Source organism: Fulmarus glacialis, unplaced genomic scaffold (genome assembly GCF_000690835.1).
Source record: "Fulmarus glacialis isolate BGI_N327 unplaced genomic scaffold, ASM69083v1 scaffold9842, whole genome shotgun sequence".
In the NCBI taxonomy this organism is placed as follows: Eukaryota; Metazoa; Chordata; class Aves; order Procellariiformes; family Procellariidae; genus Fulmarus; species Fulmarus glacialis.
In genome coordinates, this window is record NW_009198445.1 from 67,278 (window position 1) to 92,441 (window position 25,164).

The 25,164-nt window shown below is 39.4% G+C and overlaps 2 protein-coding genes across 2 annotated transcripts in view; one reads left to right on the forward strand and one right to left on the reverse strand.

Annotated features, from left to right (window-relative positions):
• GREB1L (growth regulation by estrogen in breast cancer-like) overlaps window positions 1-6,277 on the forward strand; it is a 62,526-nt gene extending 56,249 nt beyond the window's left edge. Inside the window, exons 28-32 of the mRNA XM_009572904.1 lie at window positions 19-246; window positions 1,669-1,810; window positions 2,914-3,114; window positions 4,305-4,443; window positions 5,995-6,277. Of these exons, the coding sequence (XP_009571199.1) occupies window positions 19-246; window positions 1,669-1,810; window positions 2,914-3,114; window positions 4,305-4,443; window positions 5,995-6,158 (874 nt within the window). The 3' untranslated portion in view covers window positions 6,159-6,277. The remainder of the gene's footprint in view (window positions 1-18; window positions 247-1,668; window positions 1,811-2,913; window positions 3,115-4,304; window positions 4,444-5,994) is intronic.
• Window positions 6,278-10,181: 3,904 nt separating this feature from the next.
• The window catches only part of ESCO1 (establishment of sister chromatid cohesion N-acetyltransferase 1), a 31,326-nt gene continuing 16,343 nt past the window's right edge, over window positions 10,182-25,164 (reverse strand). Inside the window, exons 7-11 of the mRNA XM_009572905.1 lie at window positions 24,625-24,756; window positions 16,950-17,039; window positions 14,412-14,555; window positions 13,305-13,492; window positions 10,182-10,759 (exon numbers count right to left, since the gene is read on the reverse strand). Of these exons, the coding sequence (XP_009571200.1) occupies window positions 10,612-10,759; window positions 13,305-13,492; window positions 14,412-14,555; window positions 16,950-17,039; window positions 24,625-24,756 (702 nt within the window). The 3' untranslated portion in view covers window positions 10,182-10,611. The remainder of the gene's footprint in view (window positions 10,760-13,304; window positions 13,493-14,411; window positions 14,556-16,949; window positions 17,040-24,624; window positions 24,757-25,164) is intronic.

Here is a 25,164-nt window from a genome sequence, read left to right on the forward strand (position 1 = left end):
TATGATTACGTTTTGCAGCCAGTCCCTGGAGCCTGGGGGTTCCAGCAAGAATGTGTCTTTGAAAAGTGTCCTCCAACACATTGAAGCCACTCCCAAAATTGTTCATTATGCAATACTGGGTGTTCAGAAATGGAACAGCAGGCTGAATGCCAGGAAACCAAAGGCTCCGTTCTCCAGGTGCCATGTGCATGATTTTATACTGCTCAACATAGACCTGACCCAGAATGTGCAATATGATCTAAACAGGTAGGCAATATATGTATGTGGTAAAATAATATGCTGACATGATAAGAATCTTGTCACCATATTTCTAAATGCTGTCGAGATAAATAGAAACATCCTGTCTAAGGTAACAAGCACAAAATCACAAAAATAAACAGGGTGATATATGTTGCATCTGAATGAATAAGGTATCAGCCAAAAGAACTGGGAGAGACAGACCACAAGGCAAGGGCAAGGGAGGGCTACAGAGGACTGAAAAGGTGGGGGGAAAGAAGAAACTTCAGGAGAAATAAGTAACCGCGAGACCAAAACTAGAAGAAAGCAAGCAAAATTACATCAGTCACAGGAAGAGTGTGGAGCCTCCAGAGTGCCTCTGTAAGAGGCAGGAGCCTCTTGCATGATTAAGAACAAGAGTATAGGTAACGACTGAGCCATTGCTATGTCAAATGCTATGAGGAGGTAGGAGGGATTCCTTGTGTTTCCTTCAGAGTCAGTTGTCCTCCTTGTTGCCACTTGGGTTTGCAGTAAAAACAGATGAATAAATAATTTTCCACTTTTTCCTTCCTTTTTTCCCCCTCCTCCTCACTTAACTCCATCCTAAAGCGTTCGCAATAAAGCACTGTTACCATGGGGCTCTACCTCTAGTTTTCATCACAGACTGACGCAATATCCAATTCCCCCTGTCCCTGGCCAAGTGAGTTTAGAATAAACCCTGTCTCTGCTAGCCACAGACTGGCCCTGGGGCATCTCACCCTGGTCTCCTGCTGTTGGTTTCAGGGATCCTGTGTATTTGAGTGAGGAATTGTAGCCTGTCAGTGGAAGGTGGGGTCTGGAGTGGCTTCCAGAGCTCTTGATTTCACATTCTCTGGCTGGTTGAATCATGAGATAGGAATCAGCCCACAGAAGTGAGCAATTACATTGTAAATAGCGCAGGATAAACGTTACTTCTCAGCTGCTTTGTCTCCCCTAGCCAGATTTGTCAAAGCCACATTTATCCCCTGATTCCAGTTCATCAAAAAACACGTCATATAGAACTGGCTTGTTCAGAACTGGAGGTTGGTCATTGCAGAGCTTTCTAAAATATACATAAAAAATGAACTAAGAAGAAAAAAAAAGGAAAGGGTGGGGAAGAAATGATTGATGCCAGTATATGACAAGAATGAGAGGGCTAACCAGACTTGGTATGGGGAAGAAACATACAGACGCACTGAAAAGTGAAGACTTGTTTGGTCTTAAGGTGACCAGAAGTTGCTTTCCTACACCAGGAGCACGTTGAAGGAATGAGTCTTCAGAGCCGTGTAAAGAATTTGTATAGGCACCATATCAGATGGTCTCCAAAAATCTCTGCTGAGCCCATTCTGGTGCATTTCAGCAGCGGGTGTGTGAATGCTTGCCCACGCACAGCAGCCACACAGCTGGTTTAGTGATGTTGTGTTTAATGTGCAGGTATTTCTGTGAAGATGTAGATTTTAATCTGCGGACGAACAGCAGCGGCCTGCTCATCTGCCGCTTCAACAACTTCAGTGTCATGAAGAAGCATGTTCAGGTTGGAGGACAAAAGGACTTTGTCGTTAAGCCAAAAATCATGGTGAGTGTAGATATATGCTCCATCATACGTAAAGGGTAAAATCAGGATCTATTTCCCCTAGAAATAATGAATTCTCTAGCCTTTTAGATTTATTTAGTCCTTATTTTATATTTATGGCCTACTCAGTGGTAGGGCTGCCCCTACATCAGAAATAGAAAATAATAAGTATTTTGCTAATTATAAATTATTAACAATAATTCTCCTAATCTATTAGAAGATGGACTGGGATTGGAAAAAGTTTAGTCTAGCTGTTCACTGGTATCTCTGACAGAGGAAGAATTTGCAGACATACACTTATTGAAAGCAGGCAAGTTGTACTGGACTAGTTTTAATAACTTTAACACAGCCACTAGTTTCCAGTGTTTGCTGGTTTGTGATGACTTTCAGTCCTTGCACTTGCTGACAAAAAAAGACCTGAGGAAAGGCACGGAAAATTGCAACCTTCTGAAATCCACCCAGGAAATCCAAGTATTTACAAAAATGGTGTGGGGAAACCAAATATTTTATACAGAGTATGTTACACCCGTGCTGGCTTTAAATGGAGGTATATTTCAAAGAGTTGGTTTTAATCTAGGAATCTTACCATTTGTGTTCCTGGTGGTTTTAAACACATCCCACACCATCCCTCTTTTAAAAAATCACCTCCGTATTTCAGATTTAACTGACTAAACCCTGGATTTGAGTATTTTGGGAAGTCATTTTCTGAATTTTCCTTTTCTTGTGGTTGCAGTGGAATCTGTAGTCATGGACTGGCCTATGAGAAAACTCCATAGAAAAGATTTTCTGTGGATGACTCCACACAAGGAGGATGTCATTTCCTATACTGTCCAGGAGTAAGGCAGGATGAAGGACATTGTGACAATTTGAACTCCCTATTTTATGTCCCTTCTTTAGGCAAGCAAATATCTATAGAAGGACTTAGCAACCACAGAACAAGTAATTCATTTATTTCTGTACTGTGGTGCTATGTCAAAATCGAGTGGGGATTTTTGATTCTTTCCCCCAGCTTTCTCTCTCTTCCTCCCCTGTCATGGTGATCCCTTCCCCAGGTAGAGGAACTCCTGCAGAGAAGATAAAAGGGGCTCCTCTTGGTTTCATTACAGGTTTCGGACAGCCTGGCACCAATAATGCCTCTTCAGTACGTCTGTGCCCCTGACAGCGAGCACACATTGTTGGCAGCCCCGTCTCAGTTCCTCCTGGAGAAATTCCTTCAACATGCGACGTATAAACTCTTCCCGAAGGCCATTCATAACTTCAAGAACCCGGTATTGGCCATTGACTGCTACCTGAACATCGGGCTTGAGGTACAAAATACTTGCGGGGATAATGGGTAAATGCAAACCTTTACTTCAACATCTTTCTTGTGTTGAAAAGCCCTTCTTTTATGAACCCTCAGCATCAAGGGTAGCGTTTGAAGACTTTGGTCTCAAACAGTGAGACTCTGCTGTTGGAGCGAAAGGACCAACTCCACTGGAGGAGCTGGTGGTAGAGCCTCCTAGTTGGCTGGTGTGGGTAGAGGCCGGAGGTCTGTGATGGATTGATGTGATTTGCAAAGGAATTGGGCATCTCTGTCTGAAATAGTATTTCCTATGAAGCAAAAACCCAAAAGTGATGCCATTCTTGACAGAACTTGGTGTGCTGCATAGTCTGTACCAAAACTATCTACAAAATTTTTTAGATCGCTGTCCTATCATACAGCTTTTTATTATCTGTGTTTGATTTGTCCTTGCAAAAAACTTGTTTTGGCTGAGAGAGTTTCTGATACGACCCTTGTCTGGTGGCTTGCTTCACTGATGGACAAAGCTCATCCTTTTAGGTGCTTTTCTTTTTATGAACCTAGGTTTCTAGGGAAACTAGGTTTTTACAAGTATGTGTTAGATGTCTGTAGGTAGGGAGATCAAAATTTTTGAACCCATTGGTCAGTTTCAACTGGGTCTCAAACAGGTTGAAAGTCTAACAAGGGTTTTGTTTTGACAAATTTTATGGAGGTCAGTGGCAAGATAGAGAAAAAACCCTTTGATACAGAACAGCCATCACGGCACTGAAACACAGGAGAGCCCCAGTTCTAGGAACTGCTTAGTTGATGCTTGCGGTCAGCAAGAGAAGACATGCACCGGCACAGAGGAGCTCAAGCTTCAGCAGTTTCAGTACTCATGGAATTACTTACTGTGTTTGACAAATGTATCCTTATTAGAACAACCTGAATAATCTTAACAGTCATCATAAGCAGGTAATTCATAGAGAAGCAGAAAATCAAACTGAATTACGGAGAGCCCTGAAATAACGTATTGCAGACTTGGGACCAAATCTGAATCTAGAAGTTTGTCCCCTGTGTTACTTCCTAGGGGAAGTTTGCTCAATGCTGTATTCTTGTTGGATTGTATTTTTACCGGCACCAGCTGACTCGCCTGTTATCACCAAGTTATATTCCATTCCACTTAAAGTCATAGTTAGACATTTTCTAACACAGCTTTCTTCTCCCCTTCTGTTTCAGGTTGCTATATGCTATATTAGTTCCCGCCCACACTCAGTCAATGTCAACTGCGAAGGGGTGTTCTTCAGCGGACTTCTGCTCTATCTCTGTGACTCCTTCGTTGGTGCAGACCTCCTCAGGCGGTTCAGGTTTCTGAAAGGTAATCTCATTGCTCTGCTGGGCACCCCGGGTGCTTTCCTGCCAAGTAACAGCAGGGAGGAAAAGGGAAAGGTAGAGCTTCATTAAACAGCTCCATTATTTTCACAGTTAGTGCTGCCATCGTTTTCAAAAGAAATAGATGGGAGTGTTTCTTTTGGAAGCGTATAAAACTTCTGTTCCTGTTCGTAATAAGTGCAAGTAATTGAACCTTTGCTAAGGTTTGATAAATTACATTCATTAAATTATTTTCAAGTGACATCAAATGGAAATAGGTGCAGAAAAACAAGGATACATGGAAATCAGTCAGTGAATCGTGTAGTCAGCAACTTGAGAGTTTAGAGCATAGCTGTTACTGATGAAGACGAGAAATTGTACTCTAGTAATCTGTCTATAATGGCCATAAATATTCAGCACTGTAGACCGGGGCAGCTCTTAGCTGGAGGATGATGGGGTCTACCCTCACCAGAACTTTATAAACCTTGTTAAAATCTTTCTTCATCATTTTATCTTAATACTAACAAATAGCAGATTTGCTTAATAACAAATTGCCGTGGGTATTCAGTAATGCTAAAGTGCGTTACAGAGCTCCAGTGCATTTGTGGTGGCACAGCGGAACCATTTCCCTCTCGTGAGGACGGTGCACGTGCCGGGGGGTGGTGGGGGTGACCCCAAGCCAGTCCCAAGAAGCGTGTTTTGGAGTTTGTTCCTGCACCCGTTTGGGCCCCCAATGCAGGGGCAGTGCAGGAAGGTGCAGCCGTCGTGCGGCAGCCACGGTGGGGATGGTGCTGCCATCGCCAAGCCCCCGGAGCTGATGTGGGCTCAATGCAGCCAGAGGGCCCGCTTTGTTTGTTGTTTCTTGGGTGAGGGGCGGTTTCTTCACAAAAACGGGCGGTGAATGGCTGGTAGGAAGGGCCTTCCCCTGCTCGAATCAAGCAGAGGAGGGATCTGAACCTGAACTTTCCAGGTGTCGGGTGTGTGGGCTGCAGTACAGAACAGAGAAAGCCCTGAAGGTGTCCAACTCTCCTGCTCATTAAATGAGTATACAGTCTGGTAACACCAGGTGGAAGGAAGCTTGCAAGTTTGTTCAGCCTCAGAAATTAGGGATTTGGTTTATTATTCCTCGAACAGTGCTTTACCAAGGGGAGCTCTCATACTTAAGGGAAGTTATAGCAGACTTTCTCAGGAGTCAGTTGTGGGACTGGCTGTGGTTTGGCTTAGTAGAGTTTCATCATTGACCTTGTACAAACCCAAATGTCCCATGAAACAAAAAAAAAGTAGGCTTTATTCTTTTGGCATAATTATCGGCAGTGATTTAAGGATCTTGGATTCAAGTTAACATTTTCTCTGCTACGGTTGATGATACTAACACCAGTCAGGCAGCAATGTCCTGTGATACAGAGCAGACTCCACACCACGCTTGCTTCTCCCTGTCTATGCCTTCCTGTTTTTCCTACCTGGCAGCAGGGATTTCTTTAAAATATCTTCGGAAAATGAATGAAGGAAATAGAGTTGTTATTGTACCCTGAGAATCTAACGTGCTTTTCAATTGAAGGTGCTACCCTCTGTGTCATATGTCAAGACAGAAGCTCGTTACGGCAGACAATAGTCCGGTTGGAGCTGGAGGATGAGTGGCAGTTCCGACTTCGGGATGAGTTTCAAACTGCTAACAGTAGTGACGACAAACCACTCTATTTTCTTACTGGACGCCATATATAAGCTTCGCTAAGACACCGCTAACAAAGAAAAAAAAAAAAACTTTTTTTTTTTTAAAAAGTACAATCACTGTGGAGCAAAGTGCAACCGATATTTATCTAGACTGCTCTAAAGGATTCCCCCCAATTCTGAAGTAGGCTTTATTCCTAGGGATAAAATTACTGCATCAGTTATGATTTAAAGGATCCTGGATTCCAGTTATTTTCACATCAGTCACAACCACCGACGCTAATCACACAGCCAACCAAGCTGTAGGATCTAGGAAGAGGACGTAATTTGGTTGAAGAAGAATTCTTTTTATATTCAGCTGAGCTAGGGGAAGAAGCTGCTCTCAGCAGCTGCTGGCTTGAATGTGTTACATGAAACGCAACCCAGCAGGTGGAATTCATTGAAGATATGTGGAGGAGAGCCCACCATGTCTCTTCAGCTCTGTACTGTGGTACAGGAATACTCAGGGGTTTGAAACTACAATGTAACGTAGATATTTGTATTAAAAGGAATAGTCTTGTTCTCTGTGCAGTGTTAGTTTAAAATTTGTAATTGTGTATGTATCGAAACTGTCTTTGGCAAAATTTCCACAGGTGTTCAAAGTTTACTACTTAAACCTGAACAAATCAGCAAATGCGTCGCAGGCGCTGTGCACCCGGGTTCTCCTCGCACCCTTCTTTCACCCCATCAGGTACCTCCTCCTCGGCACCAGGGACAAAGCAAAAGCCTTCTCGTAGATGCTCTCTCCTCGGTTAGAGGGCAGAGTAACTTGCCAGCAAAACAGCTGCAGTTTCTCACTCTCGTCAGAGTTTTGAAAACCTGTGGTCCGTCCTCCTTCACGTGTGGGAACGAGTCCTGCTGTACCTCCGATGCCTTTGTGGTGGGCCGGATGCAGCTTGCTCCCGGTGTCCTTTTCACTCAACTCCAGTTGGCTGCAGAGCTGAGATTAGGTCTATCAAGTCACTCCCGCGTGTGAATCCACATACCAAAAAACGTGCAGGATGGCAACGCTGCCTGAGCTGGATTTGAGAGGAAAAACCACGTGTCCAAGTGAAAGAGGAGGTGTTTTACAATAGCTCCAGGGGGGAGCGGGGGAGAAGTCCCAGGGAGCTGGGACTGCTCAGGAGAGGCTCTGTCCAGAAGCAAAGATCTCTGAATGCGTCACCTAACACTGTCAGCCCTTTATTTTGATTAACCTCTGTAAATATTGGTTGTAGCGGTAGTCGCACATCGTTCTACTTACAAGCATATTACTGATCCTTGTTAAGCTGTTCTGGAATGACCTCGGTACAGTAGCTTTTGGTTGTCAGGGTTAAATCGTAGTGGTACTCTGTTCTACTCGTGCAGTTAGCGTGGGTTACCCCACTGAGGTTTCCATACAAAAAAACCCCAATCTTCTTGCACATCGTGACCCCTTTATTAAAAAGAAAAATGCAGCGTGTTCTTAAAAGCGATTCAGGAATATCAATTTACTCCCAAAAAAGCAATGAAATTAACACGTTGTTATACTTGACCTGCAACTCATTGGAGAAGGACCTGCCAAAGCTGCATTTTACGCATAGTGTTAATGAAGCAACTTTTTTTTATCTTGTGAAGAGAGATGTTTACAGATGAAAAAACATAATATATTCGACAGAGGCTAAAGGAAAATGGTTTGCATATGTCTGTGTTAATGTAGCTTAACTCTGATGCTGTAAATTTAGCAAATTTCAGATGAACAACCCATTTCTGTAAATTTATTTTTTATTTTCCTTCAGACACAACCTGCCTTATCTATTTTAACACTTGGAAGAAGTAGGGATATAAAAGATGCTTCTTGAAGCTTTTTATACATACCTGAATGTATTCCGGTAGTTCTGGTTTTGCCAGAAGGGCTTAAGGCCAACCCCGAGTCGTAGCGTGGTGTAGAAGTTTCAGGTATTACGTGTTCAAAAATGGTTTCCTTTTTGTTTGTGTATTTGATGTTTGCACTAAGTTCTTAAAATCCCAGGTGCTGAGACTACTACGAGGAGTTAGCCCTCTGGTGAAGCAGTGCGAAATTGTCCTGAAGGTTGAGAATGCAGTCAGAAGGTCAGCGTATTTGCCTGCCTTTACCAAGTAATAGTAAACCCATTTCCTTACCTCTCCCCCCTGCGGAAGCAAGGAGTTTCGGTAACCAAACTCTGGCCAGAGCGTACACTACAGCAGCGCAGAGGCGTAGGCCTGTCCCGCCGAACACGTCAGCTGGCCGCCTGTGAATTCCTGGGAAGGAGACCGTTACTTGACATCGAGATTATTGCTGTTCCGTTTTGGTTTTAAGCCTCACCACCAAGGCCATTCTTATGAATGTATTAAATTGGCCAGCGTTGTATTTTACCTGTAGAAGTTCTTGTCTATTCACAGGTTAAATCTGAATGTAAACTAAGATTTAAAGAATCATATGCAGATGCTTTTAACTTATGTAATTGCTTTTTGTGACTCTTGGAAGAGGGTTAAAAATGTTGCTTTCCTAGTGTAAAGTTTTCTTAACCAAAAACTTGGTGAATTTAGCTTCACTAGTCAGTCTACCTCATGTTATTGTTTATGAACGGGAACTGTCTGAAGTTGTGGCTATGGTATGTTTATAATGTGCTTTCATTAAATTTGAATATATTAAGTTACCATTTAGGACTGCCTCTCTTAATGGTACTTTGCACAGGCTGCTGCTGCTCTCTCTCTTCGCACCTAACAGTGCTTGCCCCAGAGAAACCCGCCCACCTCACACTGCTAACGTGAGTCCCGCCCCCTGATTTTCTAAAGAGTTAATGTGGTGTGCTGCCAGTATGAGAGACCTTCCAGCCCGGGTAATTGTCATCTGGACGAGTAGCTTCCTTTCAAACAGACAAGGGGCAGGAGGTACACAAGCCGTAAATACCAACTTTTAGCCCCCTGAAGGGGGGGGTTGAAAAACTGGGCTTGGTCTGGCCGCACTGCAGTAGCGCTCAGGCAACAACTTCCGAGCAGCACAAGTACCTCGGCACTTCTTGCCTGCCGAGCCCACCTTTGCATTGCCTGTGAACCTGCACCGCCTCTGTGACACAACCCTGTACAGGCTGCTCACAATCCCCTTGAAAATTACAAGTCGCAGCTTGGAAACAACAGCCTCGACAGACCAGAAGGCACCACCGTTCAGCTACTCCAGTTCTAAGTACTCTGAGTAACGTTTCAGAGGCGGTGCGAGTTCTTTGCTTTAGCTCTAGACCAAGGTAAGGACAGCACAATACGAACAAGTGTCTCCTAACTGCACATCAGTTCCAAAATTAAAACAAACCCTAAGTTTAAATTTAATTAAGTTTTCCCCATCTTATGTTAGGGCTTTAAGCTATTATTCAAGGCTGAAGGCATCACCTTACTGTAGATCCTGTACCAGGATAGTATTGATCCGGAGCCTCTGGGGAACTGGTCCTTGGGGTGTGACACAAACGCATTGTCACAAAGGGAATTCTGACCCCAAGCAGATACGAACACAGCGACTGTTCTCCAGAGACTGCTTCAAAACACACGCTGCCATCAGCCACTACGGTAATATTTCACACGCAAACGTATGAAGTATGCTAAAGATTCATTCACACTTAGTACCAATACAGAGTAACTTTAAAAAAGCTATCAAGTATTTTATTTTTAATCTATCTACATTATGTACAGATCAAGAAAGGCCACAGCAGTTTTTCAACATACAAACCCTTTAAAAGAGGAGAGATTTATGAAGGAGTGACAAGTATCAAAGTGAAGTCCACTAACAAAGGTATATACTCAGTACAGTACTTGAAGAACAAAGACGAGTACACCAGTCCTCGCGGGTTCCATTCCACCTTTTACTCTACAACTCCTCTGGGGGAGAAGGGGACAGGGGGTGGAACAAGCTTCCGACACTGCTAACGCTTGGCAGGCTCCTTACGCCCGGTAGCGCACAGAACGCGCCCCGGAAGCCACCGCACAGTCCCTGAGGGCTGTTACCCACGACGACTGCACCGCAACGCTTCTTGCCTCGACGCAATTGAGCTTGGCCTTGAACTCCATCAAGCGAGCAACCGTTAACTGCCACACCCAGCTGCCGGCACTGGCGGTAGGAGATCAGTGTTACAGTACCGAGAAGCACCGGTATATCACCACGTTAAGAACTTCAGCCTGTACTCGTCAGTGAGACTAGAGTCTTTGCATTAGTTTACAGTCCACTATGAACAATTTTCTGCTGCATGTAAACATGACTAACTAGATAAAATACAATCAAACTTTTGTAAAAGTTAATAAAATATCTTTCTTTTAAAAAAACAAAGTTAGCCTATTACTGCATTGTTTACAATTTTAATAAAATAGTACAACCTTTCGGTTGTTACCAGTCCTGAGTTCACTGTAATAAAAATGGCCCTGGCTTCTGCTGAAGGTCTGCACCCACTTGGTACGTTTTGGCAGAAGTCTCCCATTAAAAAGGGAATTCCTTTGGGACCAGTTAAGTCTGGTGCTGTCCATTGAGGAAGTTGTATACCAGGAACTGGCCGGTGCCACAGTACTGCGTCGCAAAGAGTTTTCCATCAGGAGTGGGGTCAGAGAAAGCGATTTCTTCTTTACTTAAGTATGAGCCATATATGAAGTTGCTCCTGTTTAAAAGGAGAGAGAAAAGAAAAAAAAAAAAAAAGAAAATTACCCTCAGGGAATAAGGCAAGAATATTTATGCTATTAGGCCATAAATGATTAATTAGCGGTATGGACATTCAAAAAGAAGAAGCTCTATTAGGAGGAGATAGCTCTATTTATATAATGTATCTCCTTCCAAACGGCAAGGAGGATCACTTGTTCTGGGAGGGTTTTTATAAGGTATTTTAGAAGAAATGTTCGTACAGAGCAATTGCTTGCGAGTTGCATCAAGAGTTCAATTTCAGAGTTTAAAAAAAAGCTTGAATTCATTCCAACTATTTCTTCATAGAAAAGAGACTGCTGAGACTATGACGACAATCACTAGGAATGAAAACATAAGCTACAAACAAGTGAGGGTGCTTACAGAGGGGGCTGAAAGGACCTGATGAAATTTCAAATTCCTGGTTTGAAAAAAACATTTGACATTTGGATGAGAGCACATCTTGGATTAATTTAGATCATCTAAGAACACAACCTCAAGGCATAATTCATAAGTGATACACTCAGTAATGACTATTTGAAAAGGAAGATTCAATGTGCTTAACTTCTTCATGAAAATATATTATCTATGTTTTATTCTTATTTGAAGAAAGAGGAGAGAATCAAGGGATACCATTGTACTTTTCTGGATGGCTGTGTGAGCGAATTCAGAAAATTGATCTCAAGCTTTAAAACCTCAATCAGGGGAAGGAGGAGGTAACGTTTATCCTTGAAAACAGAAGACAATCCCATCAAAGTTAAGTTTTTAAATTCCTATAAAATAAACTTACATGTACTTGCAGAGCAAGTATGAACTTTGATCATATGGACATCTCCATTAAATCTTGAGGAAAAAGCAACAGGAACAAAATCCTTTTTAATTATTACCAGCTTTATTCTCTTCTCTTTAGTGTATTTAGGAAGATGATTTTGCAAGGTTCTTAAGACTGTCTGACCTGGTTTTTGTGACTCCAGGTCAGCTGTGAAAGCTCGAATAAAACTGGGCAGACATTCTCAAAATGGACTTAAAAGTCTGCTAGGATGCCTTCAGCATTTTGAAGTCAGGATTTAGCTGGCTACCAGAATCATCCCGTTCAAACTACCTTTTGCTACGAAAGACACGTAGGTTGAAGTTTCACTGGCAGTTGAGCAGATCTAACTGCTTACTGCCATCAAAAAGCAAGTTTCACTCCTTTCCTTTGCCTTCTGCAACTCTCTGGGCTCCCTTTTTTACGCCAACTCTAGAGCTCATCAGACCCTTCTACAAACCAGCTGAGCACCAGAATAACACAAAGCTCTTTTTGGTGAACCTGTTTTCTACTAACGAAGCAATGAGCTAATGGAAGGCCAAGCAAGCACCAGAGCACAGCAAAGGGTAAGATGCAGTGCACAGCTAAGAGGAAAACTGAGACCTCTTCTCCTTAGCTGCAATGAACCATTAAAATTGATTCTAAAGATCCTTTAGAGCTGTAACTGAGGGAGCAACTCCAACATCGCTTTGGGGAAGAAATCTTTCCTTGAGAAATAGTTTCTAGGAAGCTACTGAATACACAATTAAAGATCAGCCAAAAATATAACCAAATCATCAAGTTAATATGCTTATCTGAATACACCTTTACAGTCGATAGTTCAGACAGAACGTGATCTGGTAAGAACTTTCTAGTTGCTCCACCAGCCAGGCAAGATGCATTCTGCAGAGCAGAATAGCTTTGCTAGGCTCTCCAAATACGCAAGAGGGCGAGCACTGGCAGACACAGCAGTACCTGTGCCACAAACTCCAACAAGATGGGGCTAGCCAGGCACCTAGCACAAATCTGACAGCCCAGCAGTAATAAGATTTGGGTAGTTCTTGGCATTACTCAGAACAGGCGTATAAACTTCTAGGAAATGTCACTGGAAGAAACCTAAGGTTTGGAGATGCAACATTTTTAACATTTATCTAAACAGCAGCATGGATGTTTGAGTCCTTTTATGGATCTAGCACTTAGCATTCAGCTGAATATACTCATCACTAGCTACTAAAGCTCCATGGAAATTGAAAGTATCTCATAAGGCTCAGTGAACCTGAGTAAAGCAAAAAAAAAAATTCAGTTGGAAGCCAGCAGACTATATCAAATAGTTCGGTGCACTCATCTCTCTTCTCTCCCCCTTTCTACCTCTAAGGAATGGACATTCAGCCAATGGTTAGGTCCCAGGCCTTAACACTTGGGTAATCTCACACTTTGACCAAAGACAGTCTCATTTCCTTCAGTCATAATTACCTCAGAGGAATTTACCCAAGCAAGTCTGCTATGGTGACTCATTATAATTGCACTTAGCAGAAAGATTTCTGTTAAAGACAAGCTATTGCAGAATACTAACGTTAGTTATTGAACTCCACGTAATACTGGAACTGTCAACTGTGCTCAAATCTACATCCCCAATATCACCAGTAGCTTAAAAATACAAGCTTGAGACACACAACACAATAAATGTCTTGGACTGAGTTCTATCTAAACACATGTAACTGAGGAACTTTTTTTGTATTACCTAAGACACTCTATCATCCGAGAAGCAATCTTCTTTCGACGCATCATGCTGAATACCCATATTCGACTAATGCCACAAATAGCAGGTTCTGGAGAAGTTGAACAGCACCATGCTTTCTGTCTTTCAAATATGACTTTCTCGTTTTCTGAACTGACTTCTGGAACCTTCTCTTCTATAACTCTGTAGCCCTGCAGTGATGTAAAAAAGTATTTGTCGATTTATAAAAGCATCACTAATGACTGAACAAAATAATTCTTGTGTAATTTATTTCAGTGAAACATACTTACTTGCTAAAATGCCTTACCAAAAAGACTGCATATTTGTGTCTCATTTAACTTCTCTTAACAGTTTCAAAATTGGAACAGATGATAAAAAAATTAAACCAAAAACCCCTCTGAAGCTTATCTGATTTAAAATAACAGCAACAAATAATCCAATTCTTATTACCACCTATATTAAAGCGTTTGCGTCAATTTCTCTAACTTTGACTAAGACTGTTTTGCTTCTTGTCTGCTACTCCCAAAGGATGGTAGAATACACCACAATTAACAAGGGAACAGACAGAATATGCAACAAAGTTCTGACATCTGTTTTCAGTACTGCAACTGGCAGTACGGCTTCTTGTCCTGCTCTCCACTGCACAATTCTGCCCTCTACTTCCATTTGCTGTGGAGCTGTTTGGCCCCACAGTGATTCAACTCAATCCTACAGAGTACCCACTTTTTCATCCATGTCGGATTTCTGTCGGGCAGTGAGTTGAATCTGCTCATTCACGAGTAAGAGGAGAGTCAGAGCTAGCGTAAGAATAGGAGAGGAAGAAAAATTCCACCCTTCGGCCATAGCAAGTTCTTAGATGAGCAGGTCTGAGCCAAATATGACACCATACATGTGTCTCAGCTCAGTGTCAACTATACAAAAATGAGTAACTACATTTCAGAATGGTCTACCAGCAAAAGTCTCTTCCTCTGTGGAAAAGGCATACACGGAATACTTATTTGCTAAATGGCTAGACTTAAACTCCGAGGTAATTCTGTAGTTTCAGGATGTCTGAAGGACACAGTCACTAAGCACTCACACAGATTGCCTTTCTCCAATTCAACCACTTACCCACTGGATATGTTCTGCAATTAAACAGCCGATAACTTTTTTGTCATTAGAAATAAAAAGAAGAGTTTTAGTTCTAGAGTAACACATGAGCGGAGCTTGCTGAAATCCCAAGTCATTGTCTACCATTTCTCTAATTTCTTCAACCTGTCAAAATAAGTTTAAATACTGTATAAGAAACACATGTAAATATACATTTGTATGAATTTGCATAAAAATTACAGATTTGCAAAAATGCACTAAGGTATCTAGAACACTGAAAGCTATTTCAGAAGTTAAGGATTATCCTAAGTAACCTGCAACAGATCGGTCCACATAAATGCTGCTTAAATAATACTTGGCTGGAAATAGGAAGAGCAGAGACCTCTAAGTCAGCTTCCATTAAGTCCAAGCTTCAATTAGTCAAAGGCTAATAGAGAGAACGCAGATAATCAAAGTGTGGACTCTGATATTCTAGAAGTAAATGAGATCTATGTCAAAAGTTAAACTAACTTAGTTGAAGGACAGAACTAACCCATTAAGGGTTTTGAGCAGATGATAGCAAGCACAGTGCCAAGGCAGCTAGAAAATGTATGCATTTGTTGTAAAGGAATAACTGTTGTCTCTTTCCTCAAGCTTTCTGCTCTTCCATTAGCTTTGCAAAGAGTAACTGAAACTAAAAATAAAATTTTGTTTAATATTAGCATGTTTAGAAGAAATATATAAACTCCAGCATGAATGTAAACAAAAGCTTATGCATGAGCTGAGATTTTACTGGGGGATTCTTGTACCTACAACAGGCATTGAAACAGCCTCTACCATCCCTCTATCATCTCATATGAGACAGAAATAAGGTGGCCTTTCCTATATGGTGCATTAAATGGCACAAGCTTCTTTAATGCATGTTGTAGTTACATTAGTAAAGCAAAACTAGAATTATTGATACTATGAATATATGAAGTTAGTACTGATCAAATGAAAGTTGTGTTAAAAAACGCTTTTAAAATAACTTTCAAAAGGCATGGTATCAGTTACTCTCTACTTTCTCACCTAACCTTCAGGTACCAGTCTTTTAATGACAAGTCCAATTAGCCAATTTGAAACACTGAGTAACCATTCTTGAAGCCAGTCATCCACACTGGTGACAATTGTAGATTCTCTCAAATTTAACCACACAGAACTACAGAGAACTCTTTCCTAAATGACTTCATTTGCTACAGTCTTCCTTTCCTCTGCACCACTTAGGTATTTTAAGTAATTTTTTCTTCAGCCATTTTAGTAAAAAATCAACGTGCAATGAATGTACTAAAATTAAGATAATACCACCAGAGAAACAAAACTTAATAAATAAACTTATCTGCATTAAATATTGTAAAAAGAAAATTTGTAGTTTCTTTTCAATTCAGTAACTTAAAAAATTCTGTGTAGGGCTAAAGAAAACCCACTACAGTCACACCATCAGAAAGAGCCATCTTGGGCATCAATTCAGCCTCCAGAGGTCCCTTCCAACCTCAACCATTCTGTGATCCTGCAATGGTGGTACTGTAAAAAAGTACCTATTAGTCCCCAGCTAAACAGAATCAGTGCCATACTACTGAAAAAACAAATGTAATGACATATTAAGATGTATGAACACAGGCTAGCCAGCCAAAGTACCCTGCTGCTCTAAGTCTCCGCTAGTGTACTGTGCCCAGTTTTAGATAAAAGAGTTTCAAAAGAGACATGAGACATGGCATAAATGGAAATAATATAGACGATAGTATGACAATGATCAGAGCTCTATAAAACATTCTTTAGGAGTATAAACTAAAAAACAGAAAACAGCACATCCTGTCAATCTTCTTCAGGTGAAACGATCAGAGTTTGTTCAGGCACAAAAAAGCTGTTGCAAAGAGGAAAAGAAGGATGTTTTCTACAGCTATGGCAGTGTGATTTGCACAAATAAGCTTAAATTTCAGTACAGAGATTCTGTTGGATGTTTAGGGAAAACATCCTAATGTTGCAGATAGCGAAGCACTGTAACAGAGTCCGGAAAGGTTAGAAAAACCTCCAGTGGTAGAAGTTCTAGAAAGTTGTCAGATGCATCAACCAGAGCTGATCCTGCTTTGGACATGGGAATGGACTACGTGACTTCGAGGCCACTCTCCACCTAAATCTGGTTTTATCCAAAAATTGTTTAGAGAATGGTGCCATATTCATGCTGTGTAATACTGTCAACACATTTCAGGTTTTTAAAATATAGTAGGAAGTTTATATTACGTAAAGTATCTGGCAGACATTCAGCAAGTATATTAAAAAAATGTAGAAAATCAGCTGGTTGATGCTGTTCTCAGCCCTGCCTTCCACTCCTGCTCAGACCCATCCTCTCTATGAAGAGAGCAGCAATGCGTAAGAGTGAGATGTCTGACCTGTTTGTGGAAAAAGCTACAGAACCACCGCGGTTTTGATTCCAACTTCAACTGCTCATACATAAATTACACAAACTTTCTATGAACATTCTCATTACTTATATTAAAATATCAAACAAGGTAAGATATAGAAGTCCAGTCCTTGTCACCATACCTTTTTAAGTGCATACTTTGGGTCATCAGGAAGAACCATTATTATCTTTCCATCAGGATATTCAGCCAAAATTCTCTCCTTTTTCCAACCCTAAATAAAACAAATACTTATCTAAACCATACACAAGATGTACTTTTACAAACAGAAACTGCACGTTATTGTTCTAGACACTGAACTTATGGAGAGACTTCACACTATTTAGCAGTTGCTTTGCTAGAGAAGGAAACTTCAGCTAGCTTTTTAAAATGAGCACGACAGATATAATATGATCTTATTTATACAATAATTTATACAATAGCCTAACTATATCTAGAAACAATTTGTGAAAGTGTCTTATAATTTCCCAACTAGATTTTTTTCCCCCAGGACTGCAGTGCAAACTGAATTTTAAAATAGAAGTAGCAAACTCGGCTCACATAACTGATTTCCAAACCTACATAATATTTATTTTCCGAAGTCCAGTGAATGGGAAAAACCCTAAGTTTTAATAAAAGATTTCTTTTTAACATAGTTACCTCCACAAATACACACTCAGTTTTAAAGTTTGGCATGCGAAAGACCTCCAGGAGGTTCTAAGTGAACTGATTGGCATGCAGTTGCCCAAAATGTAAGGAATAGTTTATTTTGTTACTGATCATAACTGTTAAAGCCACAAGAAGGATACTAGAAAAAACTTTATAACTACCTTCTAAGAATCTAATGGGTAAGGAGGCTACGTTGTGTGTATCTGAAGTATAAACATACTCAAAAAAATAGAGGTAATTAACTCTTCTTCAGATCCACACTCGTGGTGAATAATGAGCAGTACCTGCATGGAAAAAAACAAAACAAAAAAGCCACTTAAATCTAGTAAGATGGGACTGGTAGATATTAGAACTCAGGTTGCTTTGATGGGACCTAAAAATACTGAATGCAGAAGTAACTTCAGCCACTAAAAAGGCTCATCTACAAGTCTTACTCAAAGCAACTTTAAATAAAAAAGCCTTTGAAGAAACAATATTGATGGAATAATTCTCATTGAAATCTGTACCTTTCCATAAAATAACGTTCAACTAAAGACCAAACAATGGAAATTGGCACTGAATGAATGCCATATATACTACCATAAAAAAAAGATAAACTTAAGTGTTATAATACTTGATCTGTATGTTATTTTAATCATGCTGATTTTACTCGCTTATCCCAAACAAGACATGAAGAGAATGATTTTAGAAATTTATCTACTTGCTGGTAGCCCTAGAACTATTTAAGTGTGAGTTTAGCACCCAGCATGGCAATGGTTGCAACACAGACACCATTTCAATCCTGCCTGCTTTTCTTCTCAGTACTAGCAGCACTAAATACCAACACAAATGAAGATCCTATTTGAATTTATATATATTACGGTCTGAACACAAAGGGCAGTAAACAGCAGTGTCACAATATTGAGGTAAGCAGAGAAGTGCAATTTGTGGGACTGTGACATGCCTTTTGAGACTGCTAGAAAAGGTGTTGAAAAATTCAGGCAAGGATTACTACGCTCCAGTCTCAGATACCATCCTCTCTCCATTTTTTGTCTTTTGCTGCCTTTTGGCTACCTGCTTGCCTTGCAAAAGCTTTCTATAGCCTATTTTAAACCAACCGTTACTACAACTCAGCAGATAAATGCAATGTGGTTGATAATCCTACCATTACAGCATCCAGAATGTTTCAGGCCTAATGCAGAAAATTCAACCCTAAATTTTAGGTTAAGATATTTTGTTATAACGTAATAGCCAGGTATTTCCACCAAAATGAAATCTGATGAAAGAAAATGTTTCTGAACAGCTTACTGCTGTTATACTTTTAAGCAACAGTGTATTAGCAGAAGTCTAAAAATAATTCCATAAAAATGCAATAATTGACTCTCTAATACTTAGAACTCATTATTTTCATTTCTGTCCACCTATTAATTTGCTTTAGTGATTAGTATAATATGGCGATTAATCATATTCACGGGAGACGTAGTTTCTAAATTGAAGTATTTTGGCATTTATTCAGAAATACATCTTTTAGATGAAGCTTTCCAAAAAGTTTCTGCAAACCCTAAGCTCATCCAAGATTTTTAGTTCATCTGGTTTACATCAGAGAGGACATTTTAAAGTCATATTCCTTTGTTATTGAAGCAGCTCTAAGAGTTTCAAAACATAACATTTCACATAAGCATCTGCATCTTCTGTATTCTTATTGTTCAGTCTTGGTAAGGAGTGAACTGTGCTTCCTTTAAACCAGACAAATGGAAGTAATGCACAAGATGGGTCACAGCTCTTTCATATTCTAACATCAAAGCTGTTAAGGAAAATGTGCTATAGCTTCAACTGGGACTGATCCTGTTAGATATCTACAATACACAAAATATGCTTTAATACCAGTACCTTGCATGTGGTCTGCAGATGATTTCCCTTAACACACCTATTAATTTGGGTTTTTTTAACAAAACCCCACTACTTTAAAACTATTGAAACACCTTGCAGACTGTTGTATTTTGTTTCAATCACTGAGAAGTAAAGTAGCACTCCTTAACTCAGACAGATGGCAAGAACACCTTACTACAGTAAGAAACAAAAGCATTATGTCTGCAATATACTTTATAATATTCTTCTGCGATGTCAGAAAATTTGCTTTTCCTTTCCTTTTAACTGACATTACTTCAGGGCATTAAGACTTTTTTACTGTTGAATGAGATGCCCAAGCATTGGTTATGCATTGCTTGTGATAACCGAAGAACTTAAAAGGAAAGCTATTGTTCCCACCAGGATACATGTTCTGCAAGGCCTGAAGGAGTAAAAAAACATTATACCACTCCTCCCTGATACTGGAAGTCCATGATCAACAACGGATTACCAATAGCCAGCAGCAGCAAGGCACATATAGCCTAATCACCACAGCTGGGCAGACTGGTGCTGTACAGAGCCCCATTGGTGTGCAGTAACTGTTGCAATACCCTCCTCCCCTCCATGTTACGGCTATTTATCCTAAGGTATTTTTAATAGTTTGAGAACATACGGCAACTCTGCGATGAACAGTTAACTCACTTTTTAATCTACCTCTAACTTTTCCTCCCAATTCAAACAAGATTCAAGATTGCTTCTGCTTGCTTATTAAGGTGCAATGGCAATAGAATTACAAAAGAAAGAAATCATTCAAAAAAGTGCAATACAGACAAGCAGTTGCTACTGCATCGTGAAATAGTACACACAGTAATTACAACTACACTGTGTAGTACACTGCTTTCACTGGATATTATACATGTACGTAATGAATGATGTAGAATACAATTGGAAAGATGGCTCCAATATTAATAGCACTGTAGCTGAAATGTTCAGCACTCAATTTCACATGAACCATGTTCTGCTCACAGTTTAAAATAGTATCTGATGTAGATTTGCCTTTAAAAAACGAAAATTAGAAGACACAACAGACTGCTTCCCATGCATGTCCTCATGTTTTAAAAGTTCTTATGTAAGAGCAGGAAATGGGACAGCAAACCTGGTATTTTTCTGTATACATCAGTTCTGGCTTATCTGTACTCCCTATTTCCCAAATGAATACAAATACATGGAAGTCGGTGGTGGTTTTTTCTTACACCGTTTTTTCCTCAAAGATATTGAGGTAGTGAGGAAAATGTGGTTAATACTGTTTAATTCTTTCACATTTGTGAAATTTTCCCCTAATAATTAAGTATAGTATGAAATTTTGTGCCCTTTCACCCCTGATAATTCGTAGCAGGGAAATGGTCTACTGCATTCTTCTTCCTGACTCTTCAATCAAGTTACAGATATTCTGCCTCTCTTTCCCACGAGTTTAATATTGAGAATGAAGTTTTGACTGTAGAGTACATTAAGATCCTTGGATATAACTATCAAACACTACCCTCTGTTAAAACTAAGATTCTTACAGAAGACAGCTAATGTTAAGAACTTTATTTGAAATATTATTAAGTTTTATATTGTACAGATGTATCACTTTTGGAATTAATGCAAATCAAGACAATGCAAATCTTTCTAAGATGACATGAAGTTCATCATCATCTTCAGTCCCGACATTCTACTAACCTTAGGCTCCAAGAAGTTAAATGTTGCTTTTTTTTTTTTTTTTAATCTGAAAAGCATAAGAACCTCACAGATGCGCTTGGATGCAATTACAGCAGAATAGCTATTTAAAACTTATCAGATTAGACATTAGCCCAAATAACAGCTTCTTGCACTTTCTTCAGCTCAAGGTATTCTTAACTAAGAGGATGAGCTTGAAATACAAACACATTAACTGCATTTACATTAGGCACCTGAATCCACAGGCATTTCCTAACTTAAGTATTTGGCTTTGCAACTTAAAAACATCACTAAAAATAATGTCTTGCTCTTAGAAAAATTTTGCAGAAATACTAAATTGATACTATGTGGTATCACAGAGAGGATACACAATTGATATTGTGTGGTATCACTGCTAGAGGATTTTATGAAACTGAACCACATATCCATCCCACAAAGTTATCCATCCCACTGGAGTTAACACTTGATGTTATATGTCATCACTCAATGCACGCACATGCTAGAATGGTGTATTTTTTCTGGAGACTTTCAGATGTCTGAAACCAGAAGGATAGTGAGACAGATTCCTACGTTTGTCTGCAGTAGGGGACATCTCCCTCACTAATCTATTCCTACTCCAGTACTATCCTTGACCACCTTATCTTCTTGCTTATTCAATTTGCATGCTCCTATTAACAGCAAATGGCACCCTTCAGAAAACCTGTATCAGTCCTTGCCAATCTTCTGTTCCCAAATTCAGAAAATGCCATTAAACTTGTCAAGCTTTCTCTCTCCACACAAGGCCTGTAATTTTCTTACTGTCTCTATCAGCCATCCATGACAAAACAAGTATCCCAATACCATCTCCTTGTTAGCCTGTCCTACTTCTAGGGGCATCATGGAATGTCTAGAGACCCAAGAAGAAATTTTTACTAGAAGAAACAAGATAGGCCTTAAAAAAAACCCAAACAAAACTATATTTTGTTGAAGATGGTAAACAATTTATTATTTACATGCAAACTTTCTTCTGGTTACTCAGTACTTTTAAAAAATCCACAAAGCAGCTGCATGCAGGTGGGCAAGACACTAACAATAAAGTCCATTTTCACAGTTCACAGCAAGAAGTTCTAGCATGTTAATGACAGGCTTTCTTTTCATGATTCTGTGAAATGAATTACCAACAGAACTACTAGGCATGTAATGAGAGACTCAAAAGGGAGAAAAACTGAGAAAAGTCTTCTCAAGTCAGACTGGGACTGCATCATACGGCGTGAAGAATGTGAGTGACAAGAGAATGAAAAATGCTTCTAAGATACCTTAGAATGGCCTCCAAATCAACAATAATGCCAAATACATTAACTACATAAAAAAGAATATCTGGAGAGCTAATAAAGTAACATACCAAGGTCAATAAGACCAGATGCTCCTGGACCAGAAAGTTTAACCAAGAAGTTACCAAGACTTTCTCTAGTATAATGTTTTTTAATCCCATGATGCTACTGTCCAGTTAACACTTTCTGTCAGGAAAAGGAAGGTAGTTATAGTTTCAACATAGTGACATACAAATATCTGGAAACCAAGCGCATCATACCTCCAAGCTATCCTCCCAACAATCTCCACTAGAAACCTCCTAGCAAAACTAAGATAACTAGCAATCATTCTTCTGGCATTTCTGGACGACAAAGAATTAACAAGTAGAGATCTGGTGTACTAATTCACTGGCAAGAAGGCTTATCTAAAATTCAAATTATTTTCTAAGAGGAGGTGAGGATCTTTCTATCACAGACATTACCAAAATACAATCAACCAAGAACCACTATGAATCAAATGACTAGTGTTAAAGACTTATCTATTTAGCATGGCAAAAGTTACTTATCCATGCAGAAAACAGAATGTCAATCAAATTGTTATGAGGAAAAAAAAAAAAATCAGAGGGGAATTTAAAATAAAACTCCTTCCCTCGCCTCTTACCCTACAGTTTCTGTTATAGAATAACCATCTAAATCATTGCTCTATAGCCATCTACAATGTCACAAAACACAACTAGAGTCTTAAAAGATTTCAGAGATAGAACTGTTTACTCACTAAACTGACAATACAAATAATTTGCTTGAGTACACATTGTGTGAAGTTTTAAAAAGATGCCCAGCAACTAAGAAAACAATAGGGAAAAGTTTTTCTCAAATTAAAAGCATACCTAACTTTATAAATAGTTATTTACAACTGGTATAAGGCAGTCTGCTCTTTCACTTTTACGTTAATCATGTTGTTACTCTAGACGTACATACAAGTGAGAAATTTCAGCACTTTCAACTTTCACAATATTCAAACTTCAGTACAGCTTCCTACCTACGTGAACATAGCAGCTTTAAATAACCACTGAACTCATCTGCCAGCTTCTGTCCAAAAGAACTAACACTACCTTCTTCCGTAAATTATGTTTACGTCTTTGGTAACATTCAAGATCTGAAAGTACTGGGGGGGACAGGGGTGGGAAAAGGACAAACAGGAATAAAATGGGGAAACGTATGATACGCTGCCATTATAATGTACTGCATTCCATCACACTTTCTGCCCAGTCTCACCCTACAACGTAGCTAATGTGTATCAGAAGAGATCTTTCAAGATGTCTGGATTATTCAGCAAAAACTAACCAAGAACAGAACAAATACCAGAACTATTTACCAGATGATTTCAAACACTTCAGCTATGAAGATACATCTTTATATTTGTAAACAGTGGGATAAAATTGAGCTTGAGATTTAAGAGTAGCCCAACAGCCATTTGGTACCTACATGAAATGAATTGGTGGCCTCAGTTCAGTTATCCTGGAGGTCTTATCTACTCGAGTGTAGAGTACTGAAGGTAACATGTGTGATAAAGAAAACAGACTTTGTGGATTCTATTCTGGATTTCAGACATTTGAACAGATATTTCCTGTAAGTCTTGCAATATCAGTTAGTGTGAAGTAGCTAGCTGATTTTTACAATATACTTTAAATTGTACAAAATTTTTCAAATCTGAGCTTTAATATGAGAGAGATACTCAGATACAGTACATATAATGAAGTTATGAAGTAATAGTTTGGACTTTATATTTAAAGACTACAATCACACTATAAATTCAGTAAAGTTTCAATATACTATGAAGTTGTATCAGCTAGATTCCTAGGCAGTCTCTCTTCAAATTACAAGTGATTAAGAAAAAGTAATTTAAAAGTCATCTAAGATCACACAATTACAAAAACAGTACAATCAGCTCTTTATCTGACTATTAAGCCAACCACTGCAAACACCAGTTGTACTGAAACCTGTATTTTAGCATTCTCAGAACAATGGCATTCCTTTGTCTTCCTATCACCACCACCACCCCCTCAAAGATAAAGGAATTGTAACAGAAAGAATACAACGGCAATGAAACACCACTATCCTACTAAATATTTTTTATACATTACATATAACATGTCTACCATGGCTCTTAAAAAGATTTATTTCCCAAAGTGGATTATTCATGGCCTACTGTGATACTAATCTATTAAAACATGACTTAATTTAATATGAATTGTAACTAGTACACAGCAAATAAAAGATAATTCTTATGTCTTTAAAAAGATAAGGTTTTCTTACCACATATTTTACAGCACTTATGAACTGGTTATGAAAGAGCAGATGTTGAGTTTCATCCTCTGGATTTGATGCAGTGTAAAGCATTCCACAAATATTACAGGAAATAGCACCAAATCTCTTCTGTCCTGCATCCTATTTAAAAAAAAAAAAAAAGAAAAAGAAAAAAAGGTATTTGTCAATTGCAAGCACAGTAAATATAGTTCAACAGAACTTTCACCTAATCAGACACGCCTTTTATAACTTATTTTCTGGAAACTCAACACAGAGGGTAAAATGGAGTGAAACAAGAGAAAACAAGCACAGAATTTAGAATTCCATCTTTCAAAAACCCACACGGCCTCAAAAGGCACAGACATCAATCACAGAGCAAACTCTACCCAACATTAAAATTAGCTCCCCTCCCATTAGTTTTCAAATGACTTCTCTTTTATTTTATCATATACAAAGAACAGAGAATTCTTCCTTCGCTACCCTATTTGCAGTAAATATAATCATCTTCCACAAAGAAAATTCCCACATCCAGCCCCACGCTATTTTGTT